At 54.7% G+C, this 27,453-nt stretch overlaps 2 protein-coding genes across 10 annotated transcripts in view; one reads left to right on the top strand and one right to left on the bottom strand.

Annotated features, from left to right (window-relative positions):
* The window catches only part of SZT2 (SZT2 subunit of KICSTOR complex), a 65,176-nt gene extending 43,651 nt beyond the window's left edge, over positions 1 to 21,525 (top strand). For 5 of the 8 annotated variants that reach the window (XM_062582118.1, XM_062582123.1, XM_062582122.1 and 2 more), the window contains 19 exons: positions 614 to 746; positions 861 to 988; positions 3,836 to 3,966; positions 4,461 to 4,643; positions 5,067 to 5,337; positions 5,593 to 5,672; positions 6,023 to 6,148; positions 7,877 to 8,082; positions 8,204 to 8,297; positions 9,336 to 9,416; positions 9,899 to 9,973; positions 11,050 to 11,115; positions 12,411 to 12,624; positions 12,916 to 13,099; positions 13,419 to 13,541; positions 13,823 to 14,324; positions 14,639 to 14,755; positions 15,180 to 15,248; positions 17,589 to 21,525. In XM_062582118.1, the coding sequence (XP_062438102.1) occupies positions 614 to 746; positions 861 to 988; positions 3,836 to 3,966; positions 4,461 to 4,643; positions 5,067 to 5,337; positions 5,593 to 5,672; positions 6,023 to 6,148; positions 7,877 to 8,082; positions 8,204 to 8,297; positions 9,336 to 9,416; positions 9,899 to 9,973; positions 11,050 to 11,115; positions 12,411 to 12,624; positions 12,916 to 13,099; positions 13,419 to 13,541; positions 13,823 to 14,324; positions 14,639 to 14,755; positions 15,180 to 15,248; positions 17,589 to 17,732 (2,927 nt within the window). In that variant the 3' untranslated portion in view covers positions 17,733 to 21,525. Of the gene's footprint in view, positions 1 to 613; positions 747 to 860; positions 989 to 3,835; positions 3,967 to 4,460; positions 4,644 to 5,066; positions 5,338 to 5,592; positions 5,673 to 6,022; positions 6,149 to 7,876; positions 8,083 to 8,203; positions 8,298 to 9,335; positions 9,417 to 9,898; positions 9,974 to 11,049; positions 11,116 to 12,410; positions 12,625 to 12,915; positions 13,100 to 13,418; positions 13,542 to 13,822; positions 14,325 to 14,638; positions 14,756 to 15,179; positions 15,249 to 17,588 lie in introns of those variants that run through there. The other 3 variants (XM_062582124.1, XM_062582120.1, XR_009959182.1) reach the window with 2 other exon arrangements.
* Positions 19,091 to 23,497, bottom strand: HYI (hydroxypyruvate isomerase (putative)). Of its 2 annotated transcripts, XM_062582125.1 has the most exons (8): positions 23,294 to 23,497; positions 22,563 to 22,674; positions 20,694 to 20,808; positions 20,444 to 20,522; positions 20,170 to 20,219; positions 19,742 to 19,811; positions 19,449 to 19,583; positions 19,091 to 19,231 (listed from the first exon to the last, which is right to left on the bottom strand). In XM_062582125.1, exons 1-8 carry the CDS (start codon positions 23,487 to 23,489, stop codon positions 19,143 to 19,145), a joined length of 846 nt encoding a protein of 281 aa, XP_062438109.1. In that variant the 5' UTR covers positions 23,490 to 23,497; the 3' UTR covers positions 19,091 to 19,142. The 2 variants fall into 2 exon arrangements, with proteins under 2 accessions (XP_062438109.1, XP_062438110.1); XM_062582126.1 differs by lacking the exons at positions 20,170 to 20,219; positions 20,444 to 20,522.
* Between the last annotated feature and the right edge of the window lie 3,956 nt (positions 23,498 to 27,453).

Raw genomic sequence — 27,453 nt, 5'->3', positions numbered from 1 at the left:
TCCAGGGCTTGCTGGACTTGGCTGCGGCTGCTGTGGAGATGGACCCCTGTGGCAGCTGCAGTAACTGTAGAGCTCCATATGTAGCAGGGATGAGTGTCTGAGCTCTTGTAACATACTCTGGAGCTGTGGAGCCACGTGGGAGACACTCACTATACAGAAGGGAGAAGGAGGAGGCAGGCAGCAAACCAGAGGAAGGATGCTCTTCCTGGAGGGGTTGGGGTATTTGTGGCTGCCCTCTTGCTGCCTTCTGGGTACCTCTCACCTGTGTTTGTTCTCACACCTGCTGCTGGCAGGTAGAGCTGTCCTTGTCCTTGGGAAATGAAGAAAGGGAATGAAGTGAGGGAATGAAGTGCTGTGCTCAGGGTGTGCAGGGAACTTGGTCCAGGTCTCGATTCATGGGCTGGAGCCTGAAACCAAGGGATATTTTAGTCCCCGTCTCTTTTTCCTCCTCCTTCTCCATATACAGTCCTAGTTCTTCAGCTCTGTCTGCCTCAGATCCAGGCAAGCCAGGAGCTTGCAGCAGTGGCTCCCTTTGCCCTCTGCCTGGCCCAGATGGACAGGGCTTGGCTCTGAGGCAGCTTGGTGCTTGTCCTATGGTACTTCTTGCATGCAGGATGCCCATCTGTGCAGCAGTGCTCAGTGGAGATTGTGTCCCGTTTCCTCTTATCCTCCATCCTGGTGGAAGTGGTGAGCCTGGTCACTGCCCTAGCAAGCGACACCACTGTCAAGGTGTTCGAGCGGGTCTGGTAAGTTGTGCAGTTTGTAGGGGCCTGTTTAGGACCAGCAAACACTGATCAGCTGTGCCAGCCTCTGCTTCTGTGGCCTTGCTTGTCAGCTGTCTTCGGTGCTCTCCTTTGCAGTTGCCATCGGGGCACCGCCTTCCTGCCCTATAAACCTGGCCAGAGCGCTAGCCCTCGCCCCGCAGCTGTCAGACACTTCATTCTTCTGGGGCGAAACTTCCACCAGTGGCGTTGCAGCACTGAGCAGGGTGAGTATGTGGCCAAGGTCTGTGGGGCTGGGTGCTGGGGGCTTTTGAGATTGGGAGATATGTGGGCAGGGTACCCCTCGGTGCTTGTAGAGATTGCCTGTGACTGGAGGTGGGCAGTAGGTTGTCTGTTTTCAGTTCTTGTATCCTTATTCTCAGATATTCTCAGATTCTTTGCTCTTATTCTCAAATTTGCTTATGATTCTACATATTTCAAGGCATTCTTCAGTCCCTCATCTAATCAGGGGTTTTCCTAGAGAGATTTTGGATTTGGGGAAGGATCAGGAACTGCATCCTATCTACCTGTCAGTGCACAGCCTTCCCAGAAGGAATAGTCCCTGTCTTCCTGTCAGTCTGTCTTTCTCTAGACATGCCTCCTAGCCTCATCTTTGAGAGGAGATGTTGCTCCAGCGTGATTGTGCTCTGCTTGTAAAGCGTGGCTCACCTCTGTGGGTAGTACTAGTGCCGTGCGCTCATTCAGCCTCAAACAATGTAGCTACCTTGTGTGGCTTTCACCTGTCTCTCCTTGCTAAACATTACTGGTGTATTGTCTGTCAAGGGGCTTCTCCTTGGCTCCTCACAGGGAGCACTGAGGGCCCTTCAAGTCTCTTAGGCCACTGCTGGCATGGACCCACCACGTCTGCTACCCGCTTAGCATTCCTTTCAGTGCAGGTGGACTGAAGTGAGTGAGGATGCTCTTTTTTTTGTGATTCAGCCTTGAGGCACAAAAATTGTCCGTCTTCCACTTCCATGTGGTGAGGAGGAATTTCTTTTTTTGAAATAAATTAAAAAGGCTCAGCCCCAAATTTGTCCACACTGGAGCAGTATTAGCTCTTAACCCATTGATCACATTTAACTAAAAGACCCTGCTGATGGTACCTTGCAGCTCCCATCCCGTGATATGGTTGAAATGAGTATGTTCTCCTGTGCTAGTCCTTTCCAGTACCATTTGGACCTGTGAAGACCTGGAGAGTAGTGAGCTCTCAGCATGTAGCACCATGGATTCAGCTTGGGCCTTTTGGGAAAGCTGTTTGAATTATCTGTCCACCCATGCTTATAGGTGTCCTGACAACAGCCTGACATCCTGACCTGTTGACTTGGTCTTTCACAAGAGAGCCACAGCCTGCATATCAGAAGAAGTGTACAGAGCAAGCTCCTCCGTTGGGCTTTGGGCAGAGCTCAGGTGTGCTGTGCATGCAGAGGTCAGCAGAATGAGGCTGCAAGTGGTTGGGGCTCGGCAGAGCTGGGTCTTTGTTTTGTCTGGGACCAGTAATCCAGGACCTCCCAATGCGCATGGAACTGGAACAAGAATGTCTGTGGCCCCAAACTCTTGTGCTCTGCTCGCTCCTCAGAGGCTTTTTTGTCAACTTAGTGAAGACAAACTGACCTCTCACAGCCTGGAAAACAGTGTGGCCCACAATCGTGGGTGCTATCTCATACCTTACTGTTCTCTCTTGACAAGGCACTGTGGAGTTGAAGACAGGCTTGTCTGGCGTGTAGCTACATGAGGTGGGGGACTGGGCTGCCCTGCTGGGAAATGTCGAGCTGGAGATGCTCAGGGACACACACTGTTGTAATCCCTTCCTCTCCCGTGCCTAGGCTGGGTCCCAGGACAGGTAGCACGTGGCTTGCCTGGTCCAGTAAAGTTGGGCACTGCTGCTTCTGGGAAGCTAATGCTGTCTCTACCTGCAGACAGCAGCAGTGAGGAGCAGCAGCCAGTTCTGCCTGCTTTTTAGGTTCAGACATGAGTCACTGTTCAGCATGGTGCTGTTGGAGTGATGGGCTTGAGCAATTGCTGCTCCAAAACCTCAAGCAAAATGGCCTGGGTGTGGAAGGGCTCTTGGTGGTGGAGGACCCTGGTGGCAGGAGTCACCATGCATAACCATAGTTAGGTTTAATGTGGTTGCTCTATGGCTTTTCTAACACCAAAACTGCAGCACTGAAAAGCTTGCAACTGGCAGATGGGCTGTACTCTGTTCAGTTTAGCTTCATGATTGTCTGCATAGTGCTAATAGTTGGGATGTTTTGTGAGATAGGATAGATTAGAAATGTCCTGGGCCATGCTATGTCTTCTACTTTCCCTGCTTTTTTAGAAGAGCAAGGCCAAAGCCAAAGTGTAGTGAGTTAGTTGAAACTGCCTATCAAGTAGCTAGGATGGACCTTTGAGTTAAGAAGTGGTACAGGGAATGGTGGAAATAATTTAAGAAAAGGAGAAAAAGCAGAAGCCTAAGATGTTATTTAGGAAGCTTGGATTTATTCAGATCTCAGCATATTTAGGTGCACGAGAAGTGACCTGGGGAGAGCACAGATCTCAGTGAATGCCAACCAGAACCTGTATCACAATGTAGACCCCCCTTTTCAAATGACCAAGCTTGCTCTCCTATCCTTGGCAGTCCCATTTGGAGGCTATTTCACACAGTGACAGACAATGAGAAACTTCTTTATAGTTTTGAGCATCAACTGCATCTGTTTCATAGTGTCCATATCTCTGCAAATGGTATGGCAGAGGAAACGTCTCTTGTAACTGTGTCATGGTAACAAATAGGCCATTGGGGTGATAGTAGTAGGCTATGCCAAGAAATGAGTGGCAGTAGCCCCTTAGCTCTTGGAATAGTCTCAGATAAGACTAGCTGGAGCAAAAAAGCCACATAACTTTGAATATGACCAAGAGGTCTTGGGCAGTCTGTGTGATAGCAGGCCTGGTGCAGGTCAGGATCCCGTGTTCCTGTGAGAGTGCTGAGCTGAACAGTACTGTTCAGGCATGAGGTTCTGTCATGCTGCCTCAGTGGTGTAGGAGATGTAATAGGAGGATGGATTGGCACTGAGAATATTAACTCTGGTGTCTTCCAGCTCACAAAGGTCTTCAGCGCTTTGAGGCCATGGAATTCAGCTCCGCAGAGAGAGGGTCTGACCCAAGCCTCTCTGGGCGAGACCTGGCACCCCGGCAGAGGTTCCTCTTCATAGAGATTGTCGACAAAAAGGTAACAATTATGCATGTATGATATTGTCTCCTTAAAGCTAGGCTGTTCTTGACTGGCCTGGGATTGGGAAGACAAGGAACAGAGCACTGCTGCAGACACCTGGCCTCCCCCAGGCTGCTAACAGCTGGGTGGGAAGTCCCTGCTCATGCCACGGGGGCTCCCAGTGGTGCTGTGGGGAGTGCTGCAGCCCTCTGCTGCTGATTCCAACCGCCCACCTGTGGATTGTAATTGCCTTTTCCCTCCTGTAGCCAGGCCCATGGAAATATGCAGCCTAGGTAGCTGTGCTGCCCAGTACAGGAAGCACCACCACACGTGGCTGTTAACAGGGGTGTTGTCAATGAGCTGTTGCAACTGTCCTAGTCCCAGCCTTGCTGTGTGAAACAAGCTGGAGCTGCAGCAAGTACCATGCAGAGCACCTGGTACAGCCTATATCACTGTGCAGGCTCTCTCTGAGCAGACCATTCACCCTCCCTTCTCCTCCTCTCTCCCACCAGCTGACACTCTACACTTATAACTGGTCCCCAGACCTGGGGGCCAACCTGAACTGCTCACTCACTCGCCTGCTGCAGTGGCAGAATGCTCGGTCTCACATTGTGCATTGCCTGCTCAGCCAGAAGCTGGGACTCTTCCACCACTACTGTTTCATGGACACACCATGGCACGAGGACAGCAAGCAGGTAAGGCATGCTGCCAGGCAGGGCAGTCCTTTCCCCCTCCTGCGGGGCCTGTCCTGGCAGCTCTGTGATCTGAGGAAGGCTCCAGACACTTTGTGCTTTTGCATGCCAGTTGGCAAGGCATCCCCAGGTGCTCACAAGTCTGCCTGCGGCCATGCCCACCCAGGCTGCTCCTGTCTGCTCTAGGAGACAGCCTGTGGCAGAGAGGTATGCAGGCTCTGCTGTTGCCAACACTCCTGTGTGACTGGAATACTTAGGGTGCACAAGGCTGCTGAATGGGCTTTGTGCTGCATGTTATGGTCATACTGGACAGAGGCCTGCTCAGCGCTTTGGGCATGGTCTGCTCTCCTCAATGCTAGTAACAGAGATGGCTGCCGATGGCCAGAATTGGGTTTACTCTGTTCTTTGTTCTGTCTGTTTCTTTAGGAGCCAAACCCGTTCCTGAACTCCACTTTGGAGGTGGATGCGCTGATCCGCAGTTCCAGCCCCCCACCTAGTAAGGAACAAGGCCGACTGAGCAGCTCTGCACGAAGTCTGCCATCTCTGCACTTCCATCCCGATGTGGTGCCCTTTGACGAAGCTCTACGGGATGTTAGCGCTGTTAAACACATTCCCCATGGGCCTGACTTGGGACCTTTTGACCCTCTGTCTCGGCATGGGGCCCAATTCCTGGAAATCAAGAGCATGGAGAGGAAAGGTAAAGTAAGAGTGCTTCTGTCACAGGAGCCCACCTAACTGCCTCATCCTAGCCCTGCTCCTGTCAGAGGAGCTCAAAAAGAGCAAAACAAGAGTCCTAGCAGTGGGGACAGTTCTCAGCTGCTCTCTCCTGAGTACTATGCAGGGACAGGGTATGGCCCGCACAAAGTGTAAGGTGGGTAGGATGTGAGTGAAGGGGAGTGGCGCCACTTGAGGCTGTGGCTTGGCACTCTTGTGTCTGCTCTCTTTCCTCCAGAACTGGAGAAACAGATGAAGATTGAGAATCTCTTTGTGACCTGGCAGCAGAGATCAGCACAGTCCAACATGCCTATCAGTGTGAGTGCAGCTGGGGCAGGCAGAGGGCAGGCTGGACCCTCCTGTGGGTGCTAGGAGCAGCAGGTTCACTATGACAAGGGGAAGCACTGGAGCTCAGAGCAGGGTGTGTTTTGGGGCTGGTGTCTGGCTGTGGAACAGAACTCTGTGTGAACTTTTGGGGTTTCTGGGCTCCAGCAGAGCTTTGGGAACAGGGCCTCACTGCCCAGCACTGCCTGGATTGTAAAATGGGGTTGGGGGTGCCTCTAGAGCTTAATCTCCACTTGAGCAACGGGGTGGTGTGGCAGACAGCCTGTTTCTAGGCTTGGTGAAGGATGTGTGCTATAGCTGTTTTCTTCTGCTGTGATGAGCAGCTGGCAGACCTGGAGACTCTGAAGCAGTCCTCACGCCTGGTTCACTACTGTGCTACTCCATTGCTCTTTGACCCAGCCTTCAGACAGCAGATTCAAACTGACCAGCAGGGCAAGGTGGAGGGCAAGGTGAGTACCAGCGGGGTTGGGCTTTGTGCACAGGGGCAAAAGATGGCTTTGCAGTCCTTTGTCAGGACAGGACCACTCTGAGCTCACCCCTGTGCTACAGGATGAATTTGCATCCTTAGCCCAGGGCTTGCACAATGGTGAAAGTGGAGACTGAGAAAATTTTTGAGTCCTCAGAGCCTTGTTCCTGCAGCCAGGCCATACCTGAGGAAGACTGACTTCCCTTTGCTGCCCAGGGAATTCAACCTAACGTCAAAGAGCGTTGTCTAGTACTGATCAATTGGGGAAGCAAAACTTGCCTGTAGGCATTCAGCAGCCAGACCTGATAAACCTTGCTCACACCCAGCAAATAGCTAGAACAATAGAAAACAAACCAGCTGAGTCCTGCACAGGTTGCAACCCGACAGAGTCCAACCAGTGCAGATCGCGTGCCAGTCACTCACAATCTGTGTGTGTGTGTGAGAGAGAGAGAGAGAGAAGGGAAGAACAGGCTGTTGTAATTTATCTAAGTGTCAAAAGGATTCTGACAGCGTCTTTAAGCAGAGGTTGCTACAGAAATTGAGCGCTCACAAGAGAAAGGGAAAAATACCATCACAGAATGAAAACTTATCTTTGTTTTTGGAACAGAGCAAAATGAAAATTGTCTATTCAGTATGAAGAGCCTGGCAGCAGGGGCATCAAGATTGTGTACTGGCTTCTGTATCTTCAGATACAGATAGTATACACAAGATGCCAAGCTTTGCAATACTACGTAGCTGTTCAGGTTGATCTGAACAGAAAAGGAATGCAAGGAACTTGAGAGGGACCTGAATAACCTGTGAAATGAGTGATATTATGGTAGTTGGGACTTGGTTCCTAATGGAAAAGCATGATACAGAGAGAAATTTGAACTCTTTCTGTATTGAACACTAACTGCAGAACCTGTGCAAACAGGGCAGACAGCTCTGTGGATTCCTTCAATTTGTGGACAGCTGCATGCAAAGGGCAAACTACTTAGAGTATGTGAGAATGGATGTTAATGTTATGGATAATACTCTAATGTTTTTGTAAAGTACTAGTGGGTTAATGGCTTCATCCAGACAGTAGGTGTGAGACCAAGCATCCCGTGGCAAAGGCATTGAACTAGAGGGACTCAAGAGAAGGTCAGTGAGTAGCTGGAGAGACCCCAAGTAAAGGGATTAGTCCTGGGGGAGGTGAATGAAAGAGCAGATAGAAATATGTCAAAGTAAGGAGATCAACAAAAGCAACCTCAGTGTCTCACATGCACAAGAAAAAGAGTATTAAAAAAATCAAAAGGCGAACTGAAAATGCTTAAAAGGAAACACTATTGATATCATGTAACTGTGCTATTGAACTAGTGCTAAATCCTGAGAAGTCACCAGGATTCATAACTCATTGGACTCTTACTTGGACAGCAGGAGCTGAGGTGCTGTTGAGCCTTATGTGAGGCAGGCATTCTGTGGGTGGGAGACGTGGATTATCCCCTTCTGCCACTGCGCCTTTTTCTGCAGTCTGTTACGATGCTGTTAGGTCAGTCAGGGGCTAGGTAAGCCTTGGATCTGGTGTTCAGCATGCGCACTAGGACAGTGTTTAAGGGAACAGCTGTTAGTGCTTTCTTGGGGAGGGAAGGCCTGCCATCCACTTGACTAGGGCAGATGGTGGTATCCCAGAAAGTGTCCCCTGCTGGGCCAGTCGTAGTGGGTCTCCTTAGGAAGTTATTTCCTTTTCCAGAAGCGCCACCGCTCAAATGATTCTACAGCTTCAGGGAGAGATCGCAGCCACAGCTGTGACTCAACAGAAGCGCTGCCCTGTAAGCTGAAGGAGGAGCCTTGGCTGCAAGAAATGTGCAATACCTTCCTGCAGCAATACATCCAGTATCTGCAGAGCATGGGCTTCATTTTGGTCCAGGTGCGACCACCCTCACCTACTACTCGCAGGTCAGTGACGTTTTGGGAGCCCCGGTGTTAAAAACTGGCCGACACACTGAGCTACCGCCTGACTTGGCACAGCAGGGACGATGGGCTCCACGCTCAAGGCTCTCTCTGCTGTTGTTTGCAGTAGTACAAGCCGGATCCGAGCTCTGGCAGCAATGGGTGTGGAGGGGAGAGGGTCCTTTTCCTACACAAAGCCGAAAGCTGAGGGGAGTCCAAAGGTGAGTGCATGTACTACCAAAGAGGTGGAACAGAGATGGAAGCAATGGGTGTGGAGTGGGGCAGTTCTGGCTGGCTCTTGAATCAGTTTAAGCCAGGAAGGATGTGAAAAGGCAGGGGAAGGATCCAAGCAGGAAAGGTCTGTCTAGACCAGCACCATCTTTGGGATGCTGGGCCACATGAAACCTGCTCCCCCTCCTGCCTTACTTTGGGCAGTCCTGAGAACCCCTTCCTGCAGCCAGGTGGAACAAACACAGGTCTCAAAAGGATGGCAATAACTTGATGAGGGTTCAGAAAACGACCAGAGTGACCTGAGGCCAGGAACGCTGTCTTTGGGTGAGGTGCTGGTGACTTATCTGTCAGAGATGCCTCTACTTATGTGGGATTAAGAGAGAATAGATAAGGGCATGGAAGAGGAATCCATTGGAGTCACTAGATAGACAGAAACCACTTGTGGCTTATGAAATCACTAAAGGAGAATGGAAGATGATCGTGTTTGTTTGCCCTGTTCTGACCTTTCCCTGGACACCTGCTTACAGAACTGTGAGCTAGACAACCTCTTCCAGTTAAAATGAGAAGAGAGCTATTCACTGGAATATCTTAGCAGGAGACAGATGAATTTGCTCATGGCTAATCTCTAAATCTGAGTTGGCTGCCTCTAATAGCTGCTCTTTCAGGCAGGTGTGATGTCTGGGGAGCACTCAGCAGGGAGAGGTGGGAGTGAGGCTCTGTGGGCAACATCACTCCTTAGCTACAATCCCCAGCTCAGAAATCTGGAGGCACCCTGTTTTGAGTAGGCACCAGGTGAAAGGGAGAAGCATGTCTGGTGTGCTCTCATGAAGGCTATTTATTAGGTTTTTGGAACTCACAGTCAACTCTGGCGTGCCTGCTGTTCTCCCTCCAGGGAGCTCAGTTGATCAGACAGCTCCATGCCCACCTCTGCCACAGAGCTTCCCTAGCACTTGGGCTACCTCCCTCCTTGGAATGTGGCTGCTCCCATGTGCTTCAAAGTCTCTCCAGCTTTGTCCTTCTCTTCCCAGAGCACAAACCCCACTGTTGCCACCTATCATCTACAGAGAGCTCTGCCAGGTGGGATTGTGCTAATGGAGCTGGCCTTCCAGGTGAGAGAGAACAAGTAACAAAATATAGTCTCTGGTGGGTAGCGGGTTGGGACAATCTTCAAAGGACACAGCGGGAGTGATAAGAGGAGTGCAGCAGGGACATGTGGTTTTCCCTTTCTCATCTTGCCTCTTCCATGTTCCTGCAGATTTGTGGGTCAGCAAGGGATATGTTCCTGCAGATTTGTGGGTCAGCAAGGGATACTCTTGCAGAGCCAAGGGCAGTAAGAGCTGCCTGGGGTGGGGCTTATGTAGAGACGAGGGCTGAGCGCCGGGCTCGGTACTCTGCTCAGCCATGTGTTGCCTGGTCTCACTCTGGGTCTGCTTGGTTCAGCTAGGAGGGGAAAGAAAGCCAGGAGCAAGAGCGTTTGGGCTCTATCCCAGATGGTGAAGAGACAGTCTAGGGTGCAGCCATCCTGACAGGGGCTGTTCTTCAGTGAAGAAGCCTGAGGCCTGGACTGTACTCAGTGTACTCTCTCCTCCAGGGCTATTACTTCTGTGTGAAGCAGTATGCGCTGGAGTGCTCGCGGATACCCATGGGCCAGTCTGTGAACTCCCAGGTAATGGCTTTGCAGGCATAACCAATGTTTCTCAGGGCCAGCAGCTGCTTCGAGGGAGGCAGCGATCTCTGGGACAGGGTGGGTGTTTCAGGTGCAGCAAGTTCTGGAGAGCTCTGCTCCCTCCTCCTGGAAAAGCAAAACCATGCAGAGCCTTCAGCAGCCACATGCTTTTTATGGGATGCTGCTTAAGCAAACCTGGAGTGCAGTGAAAGTGTGTGGGAAGTTTGGGAAGAGAATGACTCTTGTCCCAGCTGGATGAACAAGAGAGAGCAGTCTAGGAAGGAATAGGAGCAATTCTGGCAGATGGCTGCACAAAGAAAAGTCAGACTATGGAAAGCTGGCAGCTCTCTGCTTTTCTTGAACAAGGAGGAAGCAGAATGGCTGTGAGCCTGGCTGGTTGCCCTTTGCTGGAGATCCCTTTCTGCACCATGAGCCCTAGTTCTTGACACCTTCATGCCTTGCTCTACAGCACTACAAGGCTGCTTGCTCCCTTCTATGTGGCGTGTCAAGATGCCACTTTCTCTCACCTGTCCCCAAGGCACTGGGTGGCTGCCGAAGAGCTGGCTGCTCCCAGACTTGTCTGAGGCAGGAGGTCCTGCATGACCATACTGTCCTTCTCAAGGTGGCTTTTTAGCAAGACTGTGTCTTACATATGCCAAGAGCGGTTCTCCTGAGCCAGAGCATGCTGGGGCTTCATGGCAGTCCCTGCAGGTCTGCTAAGCCTTTCCTGGGGAACCTGCCTATACACAGGGCAGGATTACCAGGCATTGCAGGGAATGTCTTTGCTCGTTCTGGCTGATTTGGGAGAAGGTTTTGCCTGGTTCTACAGTGGGAGGGGCCAGTGCTGGGAGCAGTGGATAAAGGGTATGGGGCTTGCTGCAGGGGCCTGGCTGACCTTCCCACATGCCAAGACTAGCCCAGAGTTACCTCAGGTGGGGCAGTTGGGCTCCTCTGCTTCCTTTGCTCCCCTTGTCCCACCATGGGCCTGTGTCCCACCCTGGGCAGGCTGGATGCAGGGACAGGGCTGAGCAGTGCCTTGTCCCTCTTCCCACTGGCTGTGCATCTCTCTCCATCAGGGCACTCTTACAGCCAGAGCTCGCAGCAAGAGCTGCATGGGACCCAGCTCCGTCTCTGAGTCTGCGGTATGTCCTCTCCTCCCACTGCTATGCTGGGCACAGCAGGACCTGCTAGTGCAGGGCTGAATCTCCCACTGGCTGTGCTTTCACCCTTCCTGCCCTAGCAGCTGGCTGCCAGAGCTGCCTCTTGCCTCCTGTGCTGGTGGTGGCATGTATAGCAATATATGTGCCACAGTGGGCAGCACAGCTCGGGAGGAGGACGGGGTGGGCCCTGAGTGCTCACATGGGGACAGTGGGGGCAGTGCATTGTGTTCCTTGCTCTTCGCTCCGCCTCTTCTGGGACAGAGCTGCAGGCTCCTCTCCAGGCTGGTCTTGGCTGTGCTGGTTGCCGTCTGGGTGTTTGTGGCAGCAGCAATGCAGGCAGTGCAGAGAGCAAGCCTGTTCTTGTGCCGGTGCCTCCTGTCTGTTGGTTTTCCCTGCTTGCCCCCATTCTTACACCAAGGGATTATGGTGTGGGTCAGTTGCCCAAAGGGATCAAAGAAATGAGAGAGAGCGAAATGGCACCATCAGCTCCTGGTATGAGGGCAAGGCCAAGGCCTTCACTGACACTGTCCCCTTGCACAGTAGCTTTAGTTGTGCTAGAGGCACAGTCGTGGCATGTGTGTGAAGGCCAATACTCTGTGAAGAACTAGCATGCTGAGCAGAGGTACCAGCCAAGTGCTGGCAGCTCCTGCTAGGACACACCAGCCGCTGCTGGATCTGGCTTTCCAGCAGCCTGCCTGGGTCCCTGCTAGTTATTGAGCACAGGGCAGTAGCAGCTCTGTCATTGCCCATCTCTGGTGTCTGGGTCCAGACACTCCCCCCCAGGCCCCTGTGCTGCCTCCTGCCCTGGGAAGACAGGAGGATTCAGGGGTCCATCCCTCTACCTGTAGATACGGATCTTGCTGGCACTCCCACTCTGGTCCATCTCTGCACAAGGACTAGAGAGTGCAGCTCAACACTCAGCTGAAAGGAGGTCATGTCCTTCACAGCCATGTGGCTTCCAGCTCGAGGTGGAGATGAGCCCCTTGCCAAAAGGAAGGCAGTGCTAATCAGTCTGTGCTGCTACTGGAGACCAGCAGTGGGGTTTTCATTGTCCCAGCAGCAGGGTCAAGTGTAGAAGGAGCAACAAAGCTGGATCCCTTGGTCCAGGGTCCAGGACTGCAAGTCTGCTATTTGCACTGTGCCACATGGCTTCTGGGCTGCATCCTGCTCTGGTGTTGGGGCAAGGGTGATCACAACCTTGCTGTCAGCAGGGTGTTTTGCAGAAGGGTGTGAGGTGCTTATAAACGTGCCTGCCTTGACTCCCTGTCCCTCCCCAGCTCTCCATGCTCTTCACGGAGGAGTGTGACAAGGTGCGGGACCTCATGCACGTGCATTCATTCAGCTATGACTTCCACTTGCGTATAGTGCACCAGTATCTGCTGGGCTCCCATATGACCCTCCGTCAGGGCTACCATCTCACCAGCTTCCTGGAGGATTTCATTGCCCACCACCCTGACATACCCAAATTTGGCCGCAACCATGTTTTCCAAGGTGAGTAACTTGGTGTGTGATCAGTCTGGAGCTGATTGCCTGCCCATAACGTGGCAAAAAAGTTCCAAAGTGCTCTACAAGCAAACCTGACCCTGCGAGTATCCAGTGAGATGACAGGGAGAGGGTGACATGGGGTGCCCAGGTGTAGGAGAAGTCTGTACTGCCCTGTTGCAGCGGGGATGCTGGTTGCTCTAGGGCTCTGTCCCTCAGAGTAGTTTGAAGGGACACTGCTCTGCCCAAGTAACAGGTGCTGAGCGACTGTTGTGATATCAATATGTCCTCCCTCGCTAGGCACCCTGGCCCTGCCCACCAACATGATCACTGCACACCAGCTGTACAACTACATCGCTGACCATGCCAACACCTACCACATGAAACCCCTGCGCATGGCCCGGCCAGCCACGGGCAATGACAGCAAGAAGGGGGCACCAGGCACAGAGCAGAATGAATATGCGTTGGTCTCTATCTGGAACAGGTGAGTACATCTGCTTCCGGTCCCTGGAGCTGTCCCAAATTGACTGGGGAGAAGCTGCCCCAAGGTGCCAGCAAAGCTGATACTGTCCTCTATAGTGCCAGGCTGCAGTTCTGCTCCGCTTTGCTGATGGCCAGCACAGCTGGTGTGAGAGTGGTTTTTTTTTTTGTGTGTGTGTGTGTGTGTGTGTGTACATGCAGTTGCCACACTTCCAGGGAGTTCTGCTGTGTCCTATCCTTCGTGCACAGTAATATTGTTGTGGCTGAGAGCTCTGGGAAAAGGAAGTGAGATCTGTTTCACATCGATATGCCTTTGCTCCTAGCTCGGGCTCCTACAAGGACTCTGAAGGTCTGCGTCATCACGATGACTTTGACGTGTCCCTGCTGGTGTGTCACAGTGCAGCACCATTTGAGGAGCAGAGCGAGGCAGAGAGACGCATGCTCCGGTGAGAACTGAGGGTTCTGAGCCACATCACTAAAGTTTTTGGCTGGGGACAAGAGCTCTGGGAGGAACCAGCTTTGGGACCCTGTGAGCAGGTGTGATACTGTCTGGGGAGGCTCCTTTGCAGGGGACTTTGCTGTGTGGAGTCTGTCCAGCAATGCCGTCCCTCTGTCTGGGCAGAGGAACCCCCTTACTGGCAGGGACAGAGAGGCCTGTGGTTCATTTGCAGCCCAGCTGGGAAGAGAGCAGCCCTTTCCTAGCTCATAAGTGTCTCTTTGCTCTCAGCTTGCGTTTCTACGTCATCATGACTAGCCAGCGGGAGCTGTTCCCCCGGCTCACGGCTGATATGCGGCGCTTCAAGAAGTTGCCGCGCTTGCAGCGGGAAGTGCTGGAACCTGTGGTGGGCCGGGCTGCATGGGAAGCAGCAGAGCCAGAGTCAAGCCTGGAACAGCAGCAGCCAGCGGAGCGAGAGCTGTGGCAGGATGTGGAGGACAGCAGCGAGTTTTACGCAGGGGGCACGCAAGTCAAACTGGGGCCTGGGCTCTTTTATACCTCGCCGCTCTTCCCCTTGCTGGCCTCTGAGGTGGCCTCAGCCCAGAAGCAGCTCAGCAACATGGTGCAGCTTGCCAAGTGCCACTGCCGCAGGGACAACCTCTGGAAGCGTCTCTTCCTTCTGGAGCCTCTGGCTTCTGACAAACTGAAGCTGGGCAAGCTCTCACTGGTGGAGCTGGAGGAGCTGCTTGATGCTGTGCATGGGAAATCCATTGCTGATGTTGACCCTCAGCTGGTGAGCAGCAGGGCCAAGAGGCATGGTGTCCAGCAGTCACTGCTGTGCCCTGGGGAGGGAGTAGGGCTGCAGGGGAAGGCTCTACAAGGCATATCTCTTCCTACTTGGTGAGAAAGCAGAGGCGGGAATATACCTTCTAGTGGGTGCAGGGGGAGGCTGCCCAGACCTGTGTATGGAGTAAATGGCCTTGGGTCAGAGTGCCTCAGCAAGCTCTGAGGGATGTGTCTCTTTAGGGGTCTGGATGCTCTGGCACTATGGCTGCTGGTGCCATGGCTGGATGGAGGTTGAGATCAGATCTTTTCCCATGTCCACAGGGATGCTTCCTCACCATGACAGTCTCCTGGTACCAGAGCCTCATTAAAGTGCTGTTGAGTCGCTTTCCCCAGAGCTGTCGGCACTTCCACAACGCTGAAACCGGCACCCAGTACCTGGTAAGAGCCAGGATCTCACTCGCTTGCAGCTTTGTGCCCCCTGCCCAGGGCCTGCCTGCCATGGCTTCCTGTAGCATGAGCCTGGCGAGCGCTCTCAGGAGGGCATGGGTGCTGCCATGGTGTTATTCTCCACACTGCCACTGGTGCAGTGTGGTGTATGTGCTCCTGGAGTGCGGCTGTGTCTGCTTATCTGCCTCCAGACAGGCAGGTCACCATTCACCCTCCAGAGCACCATGCCTACAGTTGCCCAGTGTATATCCCTGCAGTTTGGCAGTGTCACCGATGAGCTGGGCAGGGTTGCACTTTCACTGCTGCGTTGTGCTACCAGTATTGCACGTCAGTACATTCCCAGGTTGGTGCTTTTCTTTCCCTGCCTGGGTTTGTACTGTCTCTTTTCCAATGTGTGCTGTGGCTCTCTTGACAGGTTGTGCTTAACCAGAAATTTACAGATTGCTTCGTTCTTGTGTTTCTTGACTCCCATTCAGGAAAGACGGTAAGAACTTAAGAATGTAAGAGCAGCTATTACCTGCTCAGATTGGAAGTCTGTCTAAATTCATCCAACAGTGGAGAAGAGCAGGTGCCCACGGGGAGAGTAAGAGCAAGTCAAGAAGCTTGTGACACCTTTCCCAAATACTTTCCCAGCATCTTACAGTCCCTTTCCTCTCCCAAGATTGTTTTTTAGATCATGTTTTCAGTTGACTCTTTCCAGGATAAAAAGTCCTTGGCTATTCAATCTAAAGCTGGACCAAACTTGGGCCTGGCTGAAAAAGTGGTCACTAGTGCCGCAGACTGCTTCTACCTGGAGAGAAGGGATGGGGACCTGCACTGCGAGGGTCCTAGGAAAATTGCACCTGTTTTGGCCTTCTTCAGACTTGATGGCAAAAATTCTCTGCCATCAGCTGTGCACCAGGCAGAGGGCAGGATAGCTGATGGGAAATCCAGTTCCACAGTGATGCTTTCACCGGGAATGCAACATGTCTGATCCCTTTGTAAATAAGTTGCACTCCATCTTAAAAGTGGGTAGGAGAGAGGGAAGAGGTTATGCCTGCGAAAAGGCTGCTCAGAGCCTTCAGGCTCTGATGGCAAAGAGCCCTTCCCATCTCACGCTGGCTTTTGAAATTTTGTCGTGGCCAGTTTTATCCTCTCACACCAGTGGCAATTTTGAACTGAAGCATCTCTTCACTGGGCTGGTACTGGTCTTTCCATGACCCCTAGACTCCCTTGCACATCTGAAGGTGGAATTTTCTCCTACCTCTGTTTTGCTGTGTTAAACAAGCTGAGCTCTCCAAGCCTCTGCTACTAAGAAAGGCCTTCCCTTCCCCAGTGACTTTATTGTCCTTCAGAGCCCTTTTCGTTAAAGTCAGCCTTTGTAAATATGGATGTCCGGGACTGTACCTGGTATTCCAGAGGAGTCTCACCAGAGCATGCTGCACTTACACTGCTTTCCTGTCCCTGCCCCTGCTCCACTCTACTCTGATAGAGCCTGGGGTGGTTGGTATTAGCCTTTTCCTGGCTATGTCACACTGGTGATTTTGTCAGCCTGTGGTCACTGACACACCCAGACCCTCTACCACCTCTGTCACTTCCCCTCAGTGAACTCCCAACTTGTAGCAGAAATCCTTCATGTTCTTAACCTTGTATTTTATGCTTAACACTCATCCGTTTCCTGTGGCCTCTCAAGAGTCTCTAGGGTTTCTTTTTGAATTATCTCAATCCTCTTTTGTATTAGTGCTTCAAATTTTATCAGCATGCTCCTCATCTTTGTACTAGATTCATTATAAAGCACTAGACTACGTGAGTCACAAAACCTGCCCTGGAGGAATTCCATTTGTAACCTTTCTCCAGCCTACTACTTCCCCTTTCAGCACTACCATCTTCACCTTATAATTTTTGCATCAATTCATATCTTTTTCAGCTTACCTAAATTTCCCATGTGGTACTATATCAAATCCTTTCTGAAGCTCAGATAAGATATACCATGATTCCTTTGTCTAGAAATATTACCTTATCAAAGAGAACTCTAGAGTTAGCACATTGCTTTGGTAAAACAGAGCTGCATTTACTTCGTGGTTGTTTCTTCCCAAGCCTGCTCTAAAGCCTTGCACACTGTTGGAGTTAGGCTCACAGATCACTTCCTCTTCTCTCTTAAAGGATGGCAGCACATTTGCTGTTTGGCAGTTACACAGCTCTTCTCACGGCTTTAAGAGTTTGTTAGAAAAGCCTGCCTACTAGATGTGAAGTCTGTTCCAGCTCTGGAGATCACCCAGTCCCCTGTCTCTTGCCTCCGCCACACTGATCTATGAGTGCACTGAGCCACTTGCATTTTTCTTGTGCTTCAGTTTTTGTAACCTCTTCTGAACCCCATTTTCTGTCCCCCTCTGCCTTTGCCTGGCCTTGTCAGTACAGTCATTATGAGAACAGAGGTGCAGCTAGCATTTATTTTTGGAATTGCAGTTATTACATTTAATTTCCTCCCCGTCCTCATTTGTTGCACTCCTACTCTTCACCTTAGGAGAAATTTCCCTCTAATTTCCCTGGAGGCAGTAAGATCCCCTCCTCTCCTGAGGCAGCTGACACAGGGTTTGTTTAACTGCAGATTCATGGGGGCCTAGGCAGGAGGAGTGGGCATGTCTTCACACCTGATTCTCACCAGGACAAATGGGAGGAGGTTTAAACATGCTCTGTCATGGGAGGAGACACTAGCTTAGTGCCCTTGACATAGGGGATTTAGGCCTCCTTCTGATACCTGGCTGACGTTGCCACATGAGTGCCTGTGTGCTCGGGTATATACTTGCCTTAATCCCACCCCTGACCCGCTCCTTCCTCTCAGCAGAGCCTCACAGTGGTTTTTCGGGAGCCGTTCCCTGTGCAGCCCCAGAACAGCGAGAGCCCTCTGCCACAGCTTGTGTCCACGTACCATCACCTGGAGTCAGTTATCAACACTGCCTGCTTCAACCTCTGGACAGGCCTGCTCTAGCACTGGAGCCCACACCCTGCAGCGACACGTGTACTCTTTGCACATCTGTGCCAATGGTGATGATGGAGAAGAACAGGCCTTCTGGTACCTGGGCTCCAGCATTGCAGGCAGCACCACTAGCAGCACACACGGGTACCAGATTGAGGAGCTGGGGAATGCGTGTGGGCAGCCTGGCTCCTCCTCTTGGGCTGCAGCTCCTACTGCACTTCCACTGTTCACTGGCTGGCTGGTGTGGCCCTCAGCACACTTTTCAGTGGGTCTGTACTGAATTATTTTGGATTGAATTGCAAGGACAGGAGCTTGGCTGCTGCAGCCTGGCAGAGTGGCTCTCAGGGACATGGCTTTAGCATCTGCAGGTGAGTTCTGCCTGCCGGGCACGTGTGGAGGAGCACGCTGCATCTTCTGGCATGGGGCAGCAGTGTACTTTGCTTTAGGTGAAGAGGCTCCTGCACTTAGGGGTCTGGGCAGTGAGGCTGCCCACTTCTGGCCCTCTGCTTTTATCAGGAGAGCACGGAATGAGACAGGAAAGGTGAACTGGACCAGGGGAAAGGTTATTTTTTTGGAAATGTACACTAAAGCCATTGCTGTATCTGTGAAGTAAACTGAACCAGACTCCCCACTTGTGTGCTGCTGGCTGGCCTTCTGTAGAGGCTGCAGAGGCAACTCTGACCCTGCAGGCTGCCTCTCACGTAAGCAAGGCTGGAGGGGGCTGGCTGGATTTGCACTGGAGTCTTGTACTTACTCCAGAGCAACAGTAATATATCCCTCTGTCAGCACAGAGTGTCCCTGTGAAGGAAGCTCCAAGCCTGCTGCCTCGGTTTGGGGACATGGCCTCTGTGCTCAGTCCCAGGTTGAACTGGGGGGTTCTCTTGGGGAGCCTGCAAGGGAGCTGGCTGCTTCACTTTTCCCACCTGCCTGCAGGCCTTGGCACTCTGACCTGAGCGTCTTGGCCATGCAACAGCAGCCTCAAGAACTGCAGGGTGTGGAACAGGCAGGATGTCAAAGCCCACAGCCCCAGGCCCTCTTCCCCTCATACCAGCTGGAGCTGGACTGAAGAACCCACTTCCTTCCCAAGCCCAGCAGTGCCTGGTGTGCTGCTGAGGAGGTTAAGGTGCTCCTGTGTACCTGAAGCCATCTTCAGCTCCAGTACTGCCCAAGCCACCTCCAAATATGACTTGCGGCAGATGGTATTTAAGCAGATGAGGGTCCAACTTTCTGTGCTAGCCTAGCAGGGCCTGCTACAGGCCTGCAAAACAGCCTTGGTCTTAGCAAACAGCAGTATTAAGGAGGTGACTAGGACACAGAAGCTCTTAACCTCACTCTGGAAATCTCCCAAGTCAAACAGGGAACAGACTTGCTTTTCTGTTTGGGCCATTGATTTGACTTTTATTCCAGTGATTTCATTCTGTTTTACTCTGTTGCCTTTCCGGTCTCTCCATGCCGCAGGCCTCGGCTCTCCCAGTACGAGCGCAGCCAGCCCAGACCTTCCACTGTATCTCCTACAGCAAGAGACAGGGTTTCCTGCTGGCCTCCCCAGGCACGCTGGAGCTAATTTTCCTGCAGGCAGGGCCCTCATCCCCAGGTGGGGTCCCCCCCCCCCCGGCCCACTGTGCCTGCACAGCCCCCCTAGGACATGCCTGCTTTTTTCATGGACCCCCACAAGCTGGTCTATTCTGGGATCTGTCAGTGGCATTAAGACCCTGCAGGCCCACTCACCTTTTGGAGCGTACTCGCACCCCACGTAGCCAGTGTAGCCGAGGGACTCCAGGAGCTGGAAGAGGTAGGGGAAATTCACCTCCCCAGGGCTGTCGGGCTCATGCCGCCCTGGCACCTGCGCAATCTGGATATGACCTAGGGAGAGAGTAAGAGGCTCTTTGCCCAAGGCAGCTGTGCCTGCAGCCTTCTGTAGGCATGGGACAAGGTGACCTGAGAGCAGCCCCTCAACCCTAGCCAGCCACCGCAGAGCGTAGGGAAGCAACTCCTGCCCCATGTACGTGTAGGAGCCCTACCTATGAGCGGGAAGTATGTCTCCAGGTTGCGTGACAAATTCCCATCCATGATCTGGCAGTGAAAGATGTCCTGTGTGAGAGAGGAGACAGTGTAGCCTGTTCAGCAGCAAGTAGCTGGGGAAGGTTGTGCAGCAGTCCTTGTCCCTCCCTGTGCCCCAAAAAGGGCTACAAAGCCCCCAGCCACCAGGGCTCCCCTGTGGTGCCAGGCCCTGTGTGCAACATGCTAGGGATGCTGGAGCAGGGCTGAAAGGCCCTGAAGCATCTGAACCTTTCCTGTGGCCCTCACACCACTGTGCTGGGCATCTCCTTCTGCCTGCTGTATTTTGGCTAATACTCAGCTTCACCACAGAGCTGCGTTTGGCTTTACAAATGGGAGGCGAGCTTCCCTGGTGGAAGGTGAACCCTTGAGATGCACGATGCTGACTCACCAGCTGCAGTTTCAGGTTGGGTCGCCCCACCTTCTCCAAGATGGCAGCAGCTGAGGATGCAAGAGATGAGTGCCAGTGACTCCTATGCTGGGAGCCTCAAGGTGAAGCCCTGAGACCCCCGTTCATCAGCTGTGCTCCCGCAGCAGGTCCCTGCATGTAAGGCAACCTCCTGGCTTTGCTCTTGAGCAGCAGCAAGGAATCTACCTTGAGTCAGAATGTTTAGGGGCTCATTTCCTGCCTTGAAGGAGACTTTGAGGAGAGATGTCTGCCTTACCTTGGTGTGGGGTGTTCAGAAAGTAGCGGGGGTCAGTGATGCGACTGTTAATAGGCTCTATCAGTCCAATCATGTCTTCCTGTAACACAGTGGTATCACCCCATGGAGCATCTTGTCACCTTTGCAGCAGGCAGCTGCTGGCTTGTGCTGCAGCTGGGAGCACTACCTCCCTGTGCCAAGCTGGTTGGGGACTCACCGCCCTCAGTCCCCTACGAGCTGCAACAGTGAACAGGACCCGTTTCCTAGTTACCTGGGCCAGGATGTCAGCAGCATATCGAAGATTCTCAATAAATGTGGTTTCCATCTCGCCTGCCACTGCTGCTCGGTCTGCACCCACAGGAACCCGCCCAGCCATGAGATGGATCCTGCAGAGAGATCAGCTGTGGGCAGTAGCTCCAGTCTCCAAACTGAGCTGTCAAGCACTAATGCACCTTCCTCAGCAGGTAGAAAATGCAGAGAGGGTAGGGAACCAGACACAGAACATGCATCAAAAGTAATTCTCTTCCGTGCAGGAGGTGAAACAGGCTCCAGCGAGCTGCAGGGATATAAGTCTGCATAATCCCATTCCAGTACTCAGAGGGACAACTTTGAACCTAGCAAGTGACACATCATGGGCCTTGGTTCTTCCCTCTTTTATCAGCTGCCACCTCACTCGTGCAAAGGCCAAGCTCAGAGATTCAGAATTCAGATCAGAGTTCTCACAGGCTCTCACTACGGGAGCTGCCCTGAAGCCAGCACAATGGACAGCAGGCACACTGTCTCTGCTTGGGGCAGAACAGATGCCTTGTCTTGCTGTTTGCTACAGCCAAAGGTTTAGAACAGGGAGAAGAGGTGGCCAGCTGCTGGGCTAGTACAGGCTGCACGCAAAGCTCAACTGCAGGGCAAAAACGAGGATTTTAAATGATCTGGTGAAGGAGTACTGTGAAAACAAAACAGACTATCATCTCCCTGTTAACAGAGAGAGTGAAATGACCTGCAGACCTCAGTCTGACCTATCCTGTAGGCAGGGTCTTAGATTAAATTTTGAGAGAAAGAATGATGCAAAGAGCTAAATGGAATAAAAATGGAACAGTTTTTCTGAAGTGGATTGTGCCAGGCTAATTGCATCTCTTGCAATATATCTACTGCACTTTGATCAGTAGGGACTTCAGTAAAGCAACTGTTGTGGTGTCACAGTAGAAATTACTAGTATAAATGGGGGGAAAGGGGGACTACTGTGCGACAAGAAGAACAAAAACCTCCAGGAGGCATTACAGGGTAAGATGAGTGCATAGGCCCTTATGAAGGGTCAGCTTTGGGAATGCTCTGAGTAAAAACACTAACTGCCCTGCGTGAAAATATTAACTGTCTTAGGACTGTATGCAGGAGCGTGCAAACAGAACTGGCTTGTGCTCCCAGCAACGGAAGCATTGCTGGCACAGCAGAAAAGGGCACCTCATCACAGGAAGGTCTCTGTGCCCCAGGGGGCTGCAAGGTGCAGCAGTACAAAGGCCAACTCCTGCGCAGAGGAACAGCCAAGGCTGGCAGCTGAAGTAGGAGCAAGTAACACGGAGAAGTGCTTTGATGTAGTCATCCTGAATCACCTGAGGCCCAACAGGGGCCTGCTGCCTCCTCCCCACACTAAAGTTAATTGCTTTAGGGTATGAAAGGAGCAGAGATACCTACCAGCAGCAGGGGGAAGGTTTGCCCTACAGAAGGGGGTTGGCCTGTTCAACACAGCACTCGACAGGGGCCTCAACTGCTGCCCAAATATATACTGGGGTAGAAGTATGGCTGTGTAAGCTGCAGGACAAAACTGGCCAAGAAACCAGGGCTCAAGAGGGAGCCAAAAAAAGGGCAGCTTGTGGGCAGAGATGCTGGAACAGCGTTCTGCAAGCAGAGGTGGTACAATAATCACCCTGTTGGTAGGAGAGTGACTGATCGAGGAGGCAGACAGTGCCAGCATGGGGACTGTGTGAAGAACAAGTGCAGGGTCCCTGCCTAAGGTGGTACGGGACAGCGTAACCAGCACTGCCTGCAGGCGCCCAGGGCCAGCGCCACCTCAACCAGGCCGTGGTGCCCCGGGCGCAGGCAGCAGGGGACAAGCAGAGTCTGGTGCATTGCTCCCCGACGCACCTACCTGGGGCAGTCCACAGCCTTGGCGTACTGCACGGCCCTGGCCAGGCCCTCGCGGAAGGCAGACTGCCGTCCAGGCACAGCCCCCAGCCCCTTCTCGCCCTTGTCAGGGTCCCCTGCAGGGAGAGAGGGACAGTTAGTGGGACCCACGCCTGCCTAAGGACACCCCACAATCCCCCCATCCCACCGTGCGCAGGGACACTATGGCCCTCAACTGCCCCCCCCCCCGGGCGGGGCCGACCCCAACGGCCCTCAACGGCCGTGCCCACCCCCCCGGGCGGGGCCGACCCCAACGGCCCTCAACTGCCCCCCCCCCGGGCGGGGCCGACCCCAACGGCCCTCAACGGCCGTGCCCACCCCCCCGGGCGGGGCCGACCCCAACGGCCCTCAACTGCCCCCCCCTCGGGCGGGGCCGACCCCAACGGCCCTCAACGGCCGGGCCCACCCCCCCGGGCGGGGCCGACCCCAACGGCCCTCAACGGCCCTCAACGGCCGGGCCCTTCCCCCCACCGCGGGCGGGGCCGACCCCAACGGCCCTCAACGGCCGGGCCCTTCCCCCCACCGCGGGCGGGGCCGGCCCCAACGGCCACTCCACCACCACGGGGCGGGGTCCGGCCCCAACGGCTCCGCCCCCCCAGGCCGGGTCGGCCCTCCACGGCCCCGCGTCCCCCCCAGGGTGGGGTCAGCCCCCAGGAGCCGCCGCTGCTCCCCCCTCCCCGGCCCCCGCGGCGGTACCGGGCGGCGTGTTGAGGAGCACGAGCCGCAGCCCCGCGCGCGCCGCCGCCGCGCGCAGCGCCGCCGCCTCGCAGCCCGCGGGCCAGGCCGCCTCCGCCGCGCGGAACCCGGCGCGCGCCGCCGCCTCCAGCCGCGCCGGCAGCGTCGCGCGCTCCGGGAACAGCCAGGACACGTTGGCCGAGAAGCGCAGCGCCATGGCGGGCCGGGGCCGCGGCGCGGCGGGGGCGGGGACGGAGGCGGCCCCGGGCCCGCGGCGCCCCCCCGTGGCGGCGGGGCCGGCGGGAGCCGCCCTTGCCGGCCGCGGGGTGCCGCTGCCCTGGGCTCTGCGCACCTCGGGGCCCGTTTTGGGCGCCCCGCGGCGCAGGGCCCCGCCGCGGAGACGTGGCAACGCGGAGAGGGGCCCCGCGGTTACGGCGAGCCGTGCACGCGGAGGGGAAGGCGGCAGCGAAGCTATCCATTAAAGAGTCTCTACTCAATTAAGGCTATTGATTAATCAATTAGAGGAAGCTTGACTCAACTTCAGCAATAATCAAATGATGGACAGCAGTGCAGCGGCGCAGGCGGGCGGCTGGCGCCCCGCGGCCCTGCGCCCTCCGGCCGCCCCTCGAGGCCAGACGCGGCCGGCAGCGGGGCCCGCCGTGCGAGGGGCTGAGCCGCGCTGGGGACGCTGCCAGCGAGAAACGAAGTTAATGGCATCTTCATATCACTGATAATACATTTCATTGATTTTTCTCTTGTTGTAACTGCTGTTCCTGCATTGCAGCCCAGCGTTTTATCGTTTTTCCTGGAGGGTTTGCTCGACACCGGCAGACTCGCCCGGGCAACGCAGCGGCTTGGGGCAATGTGACGCTGGAGACACGTCACATCGTCGTCCCCTCGGGAAGGGCCAACCTGTCCCCGGAGGAGCCGGGCGGAGCGCAGGGGCCTTGGCGGGCCCCAGCACCTGGCTCGGGCACTGGGGTGCAAAGCGCCAGCCCTACCCGCCTGAAGCCTGCTCCAGCACTGCAGCCTCCTCCGATGGCCCTGGGGAGCCCCGATGGATTTTTGCTGCTCACTGTGAATTTTATTGGCTGAAAGAAAACATAGGTCTTGTGCATTTTATTACAGAGCCGACACTTCGGCACAGAGCTGGCTCTCGCCTCGGCAAAGGGGAGGACTGCGGGTGCCCCCAGCTCCCGCTGCCGGCTGAGCCAGGGTGCGGAGCCGGTAGGCATCAATCCTGTGCTGTGCGGCTTGCTGGGCTGCTTCATTGCCCTGTAAATTCCCCCTCGCCATGCTGCCGGGAGCCTCTTCTCTCTCTCCCTATGCAACACATTTTCATTTAAATGAAACATTTCTGTATTTTTACCTACCTCTGCCCTGGCTCTGGAGTGGCTGGCCAGCACCCCGGCTGCTGCAGCACCGTGCCAGCGCTCCTGCAGGAGGCAGTGGCAGTGGGGCACCGTCCCGGGATGGGCAAAGAGGTCTCCCCACCCCGCGGGGTGACAGGCACCCCACAGTCCTTCCTGCTCCCCTGCACCGCGCAGCTGTGCTGGGCCATCGAGGCTGCGGCCCCGCGGTCTCAAGGGATTTCCAGCCCACTCCCACCTCCGCGGCTGCGGCAGCTGCTGCTTCCCTTCCCCGCAGCAGCCTTTGGTCTCACGTGCTCCCGGTCTCCTGTTCGTCACACTAAGGCACCCCAATATTTTGCCGTACATGCAAACCTTGTTTTCTAGGACTTGGAATTTCAGCTTTTATAGGTGAGCAAATTCCAGCATTTTCATACATAGCAAAAGGCTGGGAAAAAAAAATACCCTGAGCGAGACCCAGACAGCCTGCAGAGCAATCTGCCCAGCTTTGTGCGGGTTCTCCCCTCTCCTCCTTATTCAGCGCTCCACCAGTACTTACAGCACCTGGGCATTTTTGCAGCTGGGGTTTTGCATTTTTTTTTTAATTAGCATCTTCTGTGCTGCAAAGTTGATCATTTTGCAGGCATCCAGGTCTAGTGCACCCTTTGTTGCGACCTTTTTCAGCTCCACTTCTTACCAGGGGAGTTTGTAGGGCAAGAAATAGGTTTGTAAAAGAGGAAAAGCCTCCCCTGGGGCTGCATAGCCTGGCCACAGCTGGCTTCGTCCCTAGGCAGCATTTGAGGAGAAAAAAAATGCATTTGCTTGGAAACAGGGATTTCCAATAGCTGAATCGAGTTGCACCTGGCTGAGCAGAGGATGTGTTGCAGCTCCACAGTTCACCCCAGTCCCAGGGCCAGCCCTTCCTCCTCCTCCTCGTCTCCCGCCTGCCCTCCAGTCCCCTCTCCCCAGGAGCCTGCACTGGGCCTCCCATGGGAAAAGGGGGAAACGCTTCACCCCCTCCAGAAAGTCTCGATTAAGATGTCCACGGGGTGCTTTGATTAGCACATTTCTGCTTTCAGGCCTTGCTTAGTTACAGCTTCCAAAAAAACACTTTGGTAAAAATCTATATATCATATTATGGGAAACGAATGCACAACCTTCACCAGCTTTATGACTATTCTTCATCAGTGAGTATTGAACCGCGCTGAACACGCTATAAATCCTGGTGGAGCTGAGACACGGCGGCGAAGACCAGCACCGCAGCCGGCCCCGGCTCCCTGCTATTTGCCTGGTATCGGTCCGGCGACCTCCGCAGCGGTGATGCAGGTCGGCTCGGCCCCCCTCACATTTCCCAGTTTTGCTGGGATTTTCTTGATATTCCAAGATTTTGTGGGACGTTAATGAGGAGGCCGGACTCTCCTCCAGCTCCTCGCGGGCGCCGGGGCGCGCGTTGCCTGGGCCTGCTGAGTTGGCAGATGTTGTTTAACATTCCCGTCAGTAATTAATAGACTGCTTCATCGCTCTTGTGTGATTCAAACATGTCGTCCCGCTTCTTTCCAAGTGCAGAGCAGAAATATTTGTTAAACGTGCCCGGCTTTTTTTGCACGATCATTAGCGCTCCGACAATTCCTGCGAGGAAAGGATTTATAGCGGTGCCAGGATTTCTTTTGGCCTCATTATGCCTTCGACGTTCCTCGCCGGTCTGCCTCGGCACGGCGCTTCCTGTATCAGTTTCCTTCCGATTCGCGCGTGTGCCGTCTCCTTTAGCACGGTTACGGATTTCCCTCCTTTCCCATTCGGTACGGGCTGCGTTTCCCTCTCTGGCCGCCGGCCAGGCCTCAGCCCTCCTCGCCCCTTCCTGACCGCGGCGACGCTTTTTGGCCAAGCAGGCGGGTCGGGACGCCGAGCGGGCCGGGCCGGGCCGGGCCGGGCGTGCCGCGGCGGCGGCACCGGGAGCCCCTTGCCGGCAGCGGTGCCGCCTCCCCCGCGAGCGCCGCGCGCGCTGTGTCACAACTGTTTTGTCAGCTGCCGGCAATTCCCCCGAACCCCTATAATCTTGGTGCCAATCAGCCCCGTAACCGCCACCTCGGCGGGGAGCGATTTCCCAGCCAGCCCGGCACAAATACTTAATCAGCCGCCGGTGATCAGGCTGCCGCCGCGCTCCCGCCGCCGCCAGCAGCCTCGGGGCGCCCTGGGGGAGGCCACGCTGCCCGCGGCCCCGGGAACCTGCCCGCTGCCCGAAATGGGGACGCCCCGTCCAGGGCAGCGACCCCCGGACGCTGGGGGCCTGCCGCGGCCCGCCGTGGGGCGCCCGGGCCCAGCCGGTGCCCGGTGCTCTTCCCCGGGGCTGGCCCTCCACAGCCCGGTCACCGTGTTGAGCCGTCTCTTAATTAATCAGGCTGATTGTAATGTGTTTTTAGGGCATTAAAATTCAATTGTGGAATTCTCCGTTGGCTGGGCTCACAATGAATACAGAAGTTTGTCTAATTAGAGCTGACACGCAGCCGGCGGGAGAACCAGACGGACGGCCCTGTCACTGCAGCTGGTCCGGCCCGGCGCCCCACGGCAGCCCCACGGCCCCAGCCCCTGCCGTGGGGTGCCGCTTGCCCCAGCTCCCTGCCCACCGCCAGCCAGCGCGGCCCCCGCGTGCTGCGTAGCGACCAGCTCCCATCAGCTGTGCGTTGCCTCCGTGGCTGCTGTGGGGCCGGGGCTCGGGGAAGGGGCCCACTGCGTCGCCGTGGGGAGCCCCCAGCCCTGGGCATCATGGGGGGGGGGTGCTGCACTGGGGCAGCCCGGGCGCACGGCAGGGACACTGGCACCAGCACCGGGATG

This window comes from Rhea pennata, chromosome 8 (genome assembly GCF_028389875.1).
Source record: "Rhea pennata isolate bPtePen1 chromosome 8, bPtePen1.pri, whole genome shotgun sequence".
NCBI lineage: Eukaryota > Metazoa > Chordata > Aves > Rheiformes > Rheidae > Rhea > Rhea pennata.
Note: the sequence above shows the minus strand (reverse complement) of the source record. Positions and strands in the feature narration are given on the sequence as shown.

What these genes read in the sequence shown, in the direction of transcription:
- HYI (XM_062582125.1), bottom strand. Translation starts at nt 23,489, where the DNA reads ATGGCGCTGCGCTTCTCGGCCAACGTGTCCTGGCTGTTCCCGGAGCGC. An exon ending in GCTCCTCAACACGCCGCCCG is followed by an intron (nt 22,675 to 23,293) that starts GTACCGCCGCGG and finishes CTCTCCCTGCAG; the next exon opens with GGGACCCTGACAAGGGCGAG. An exon ending in CTGCTGACATCCTGGCCCAG is followed by an intron (nt 20,523 to 20,693) that starts GTAACTAGGAAA and finishes ACTGTGTTACAG; the next exon opens with GAAGACATGATTGGACTGAT.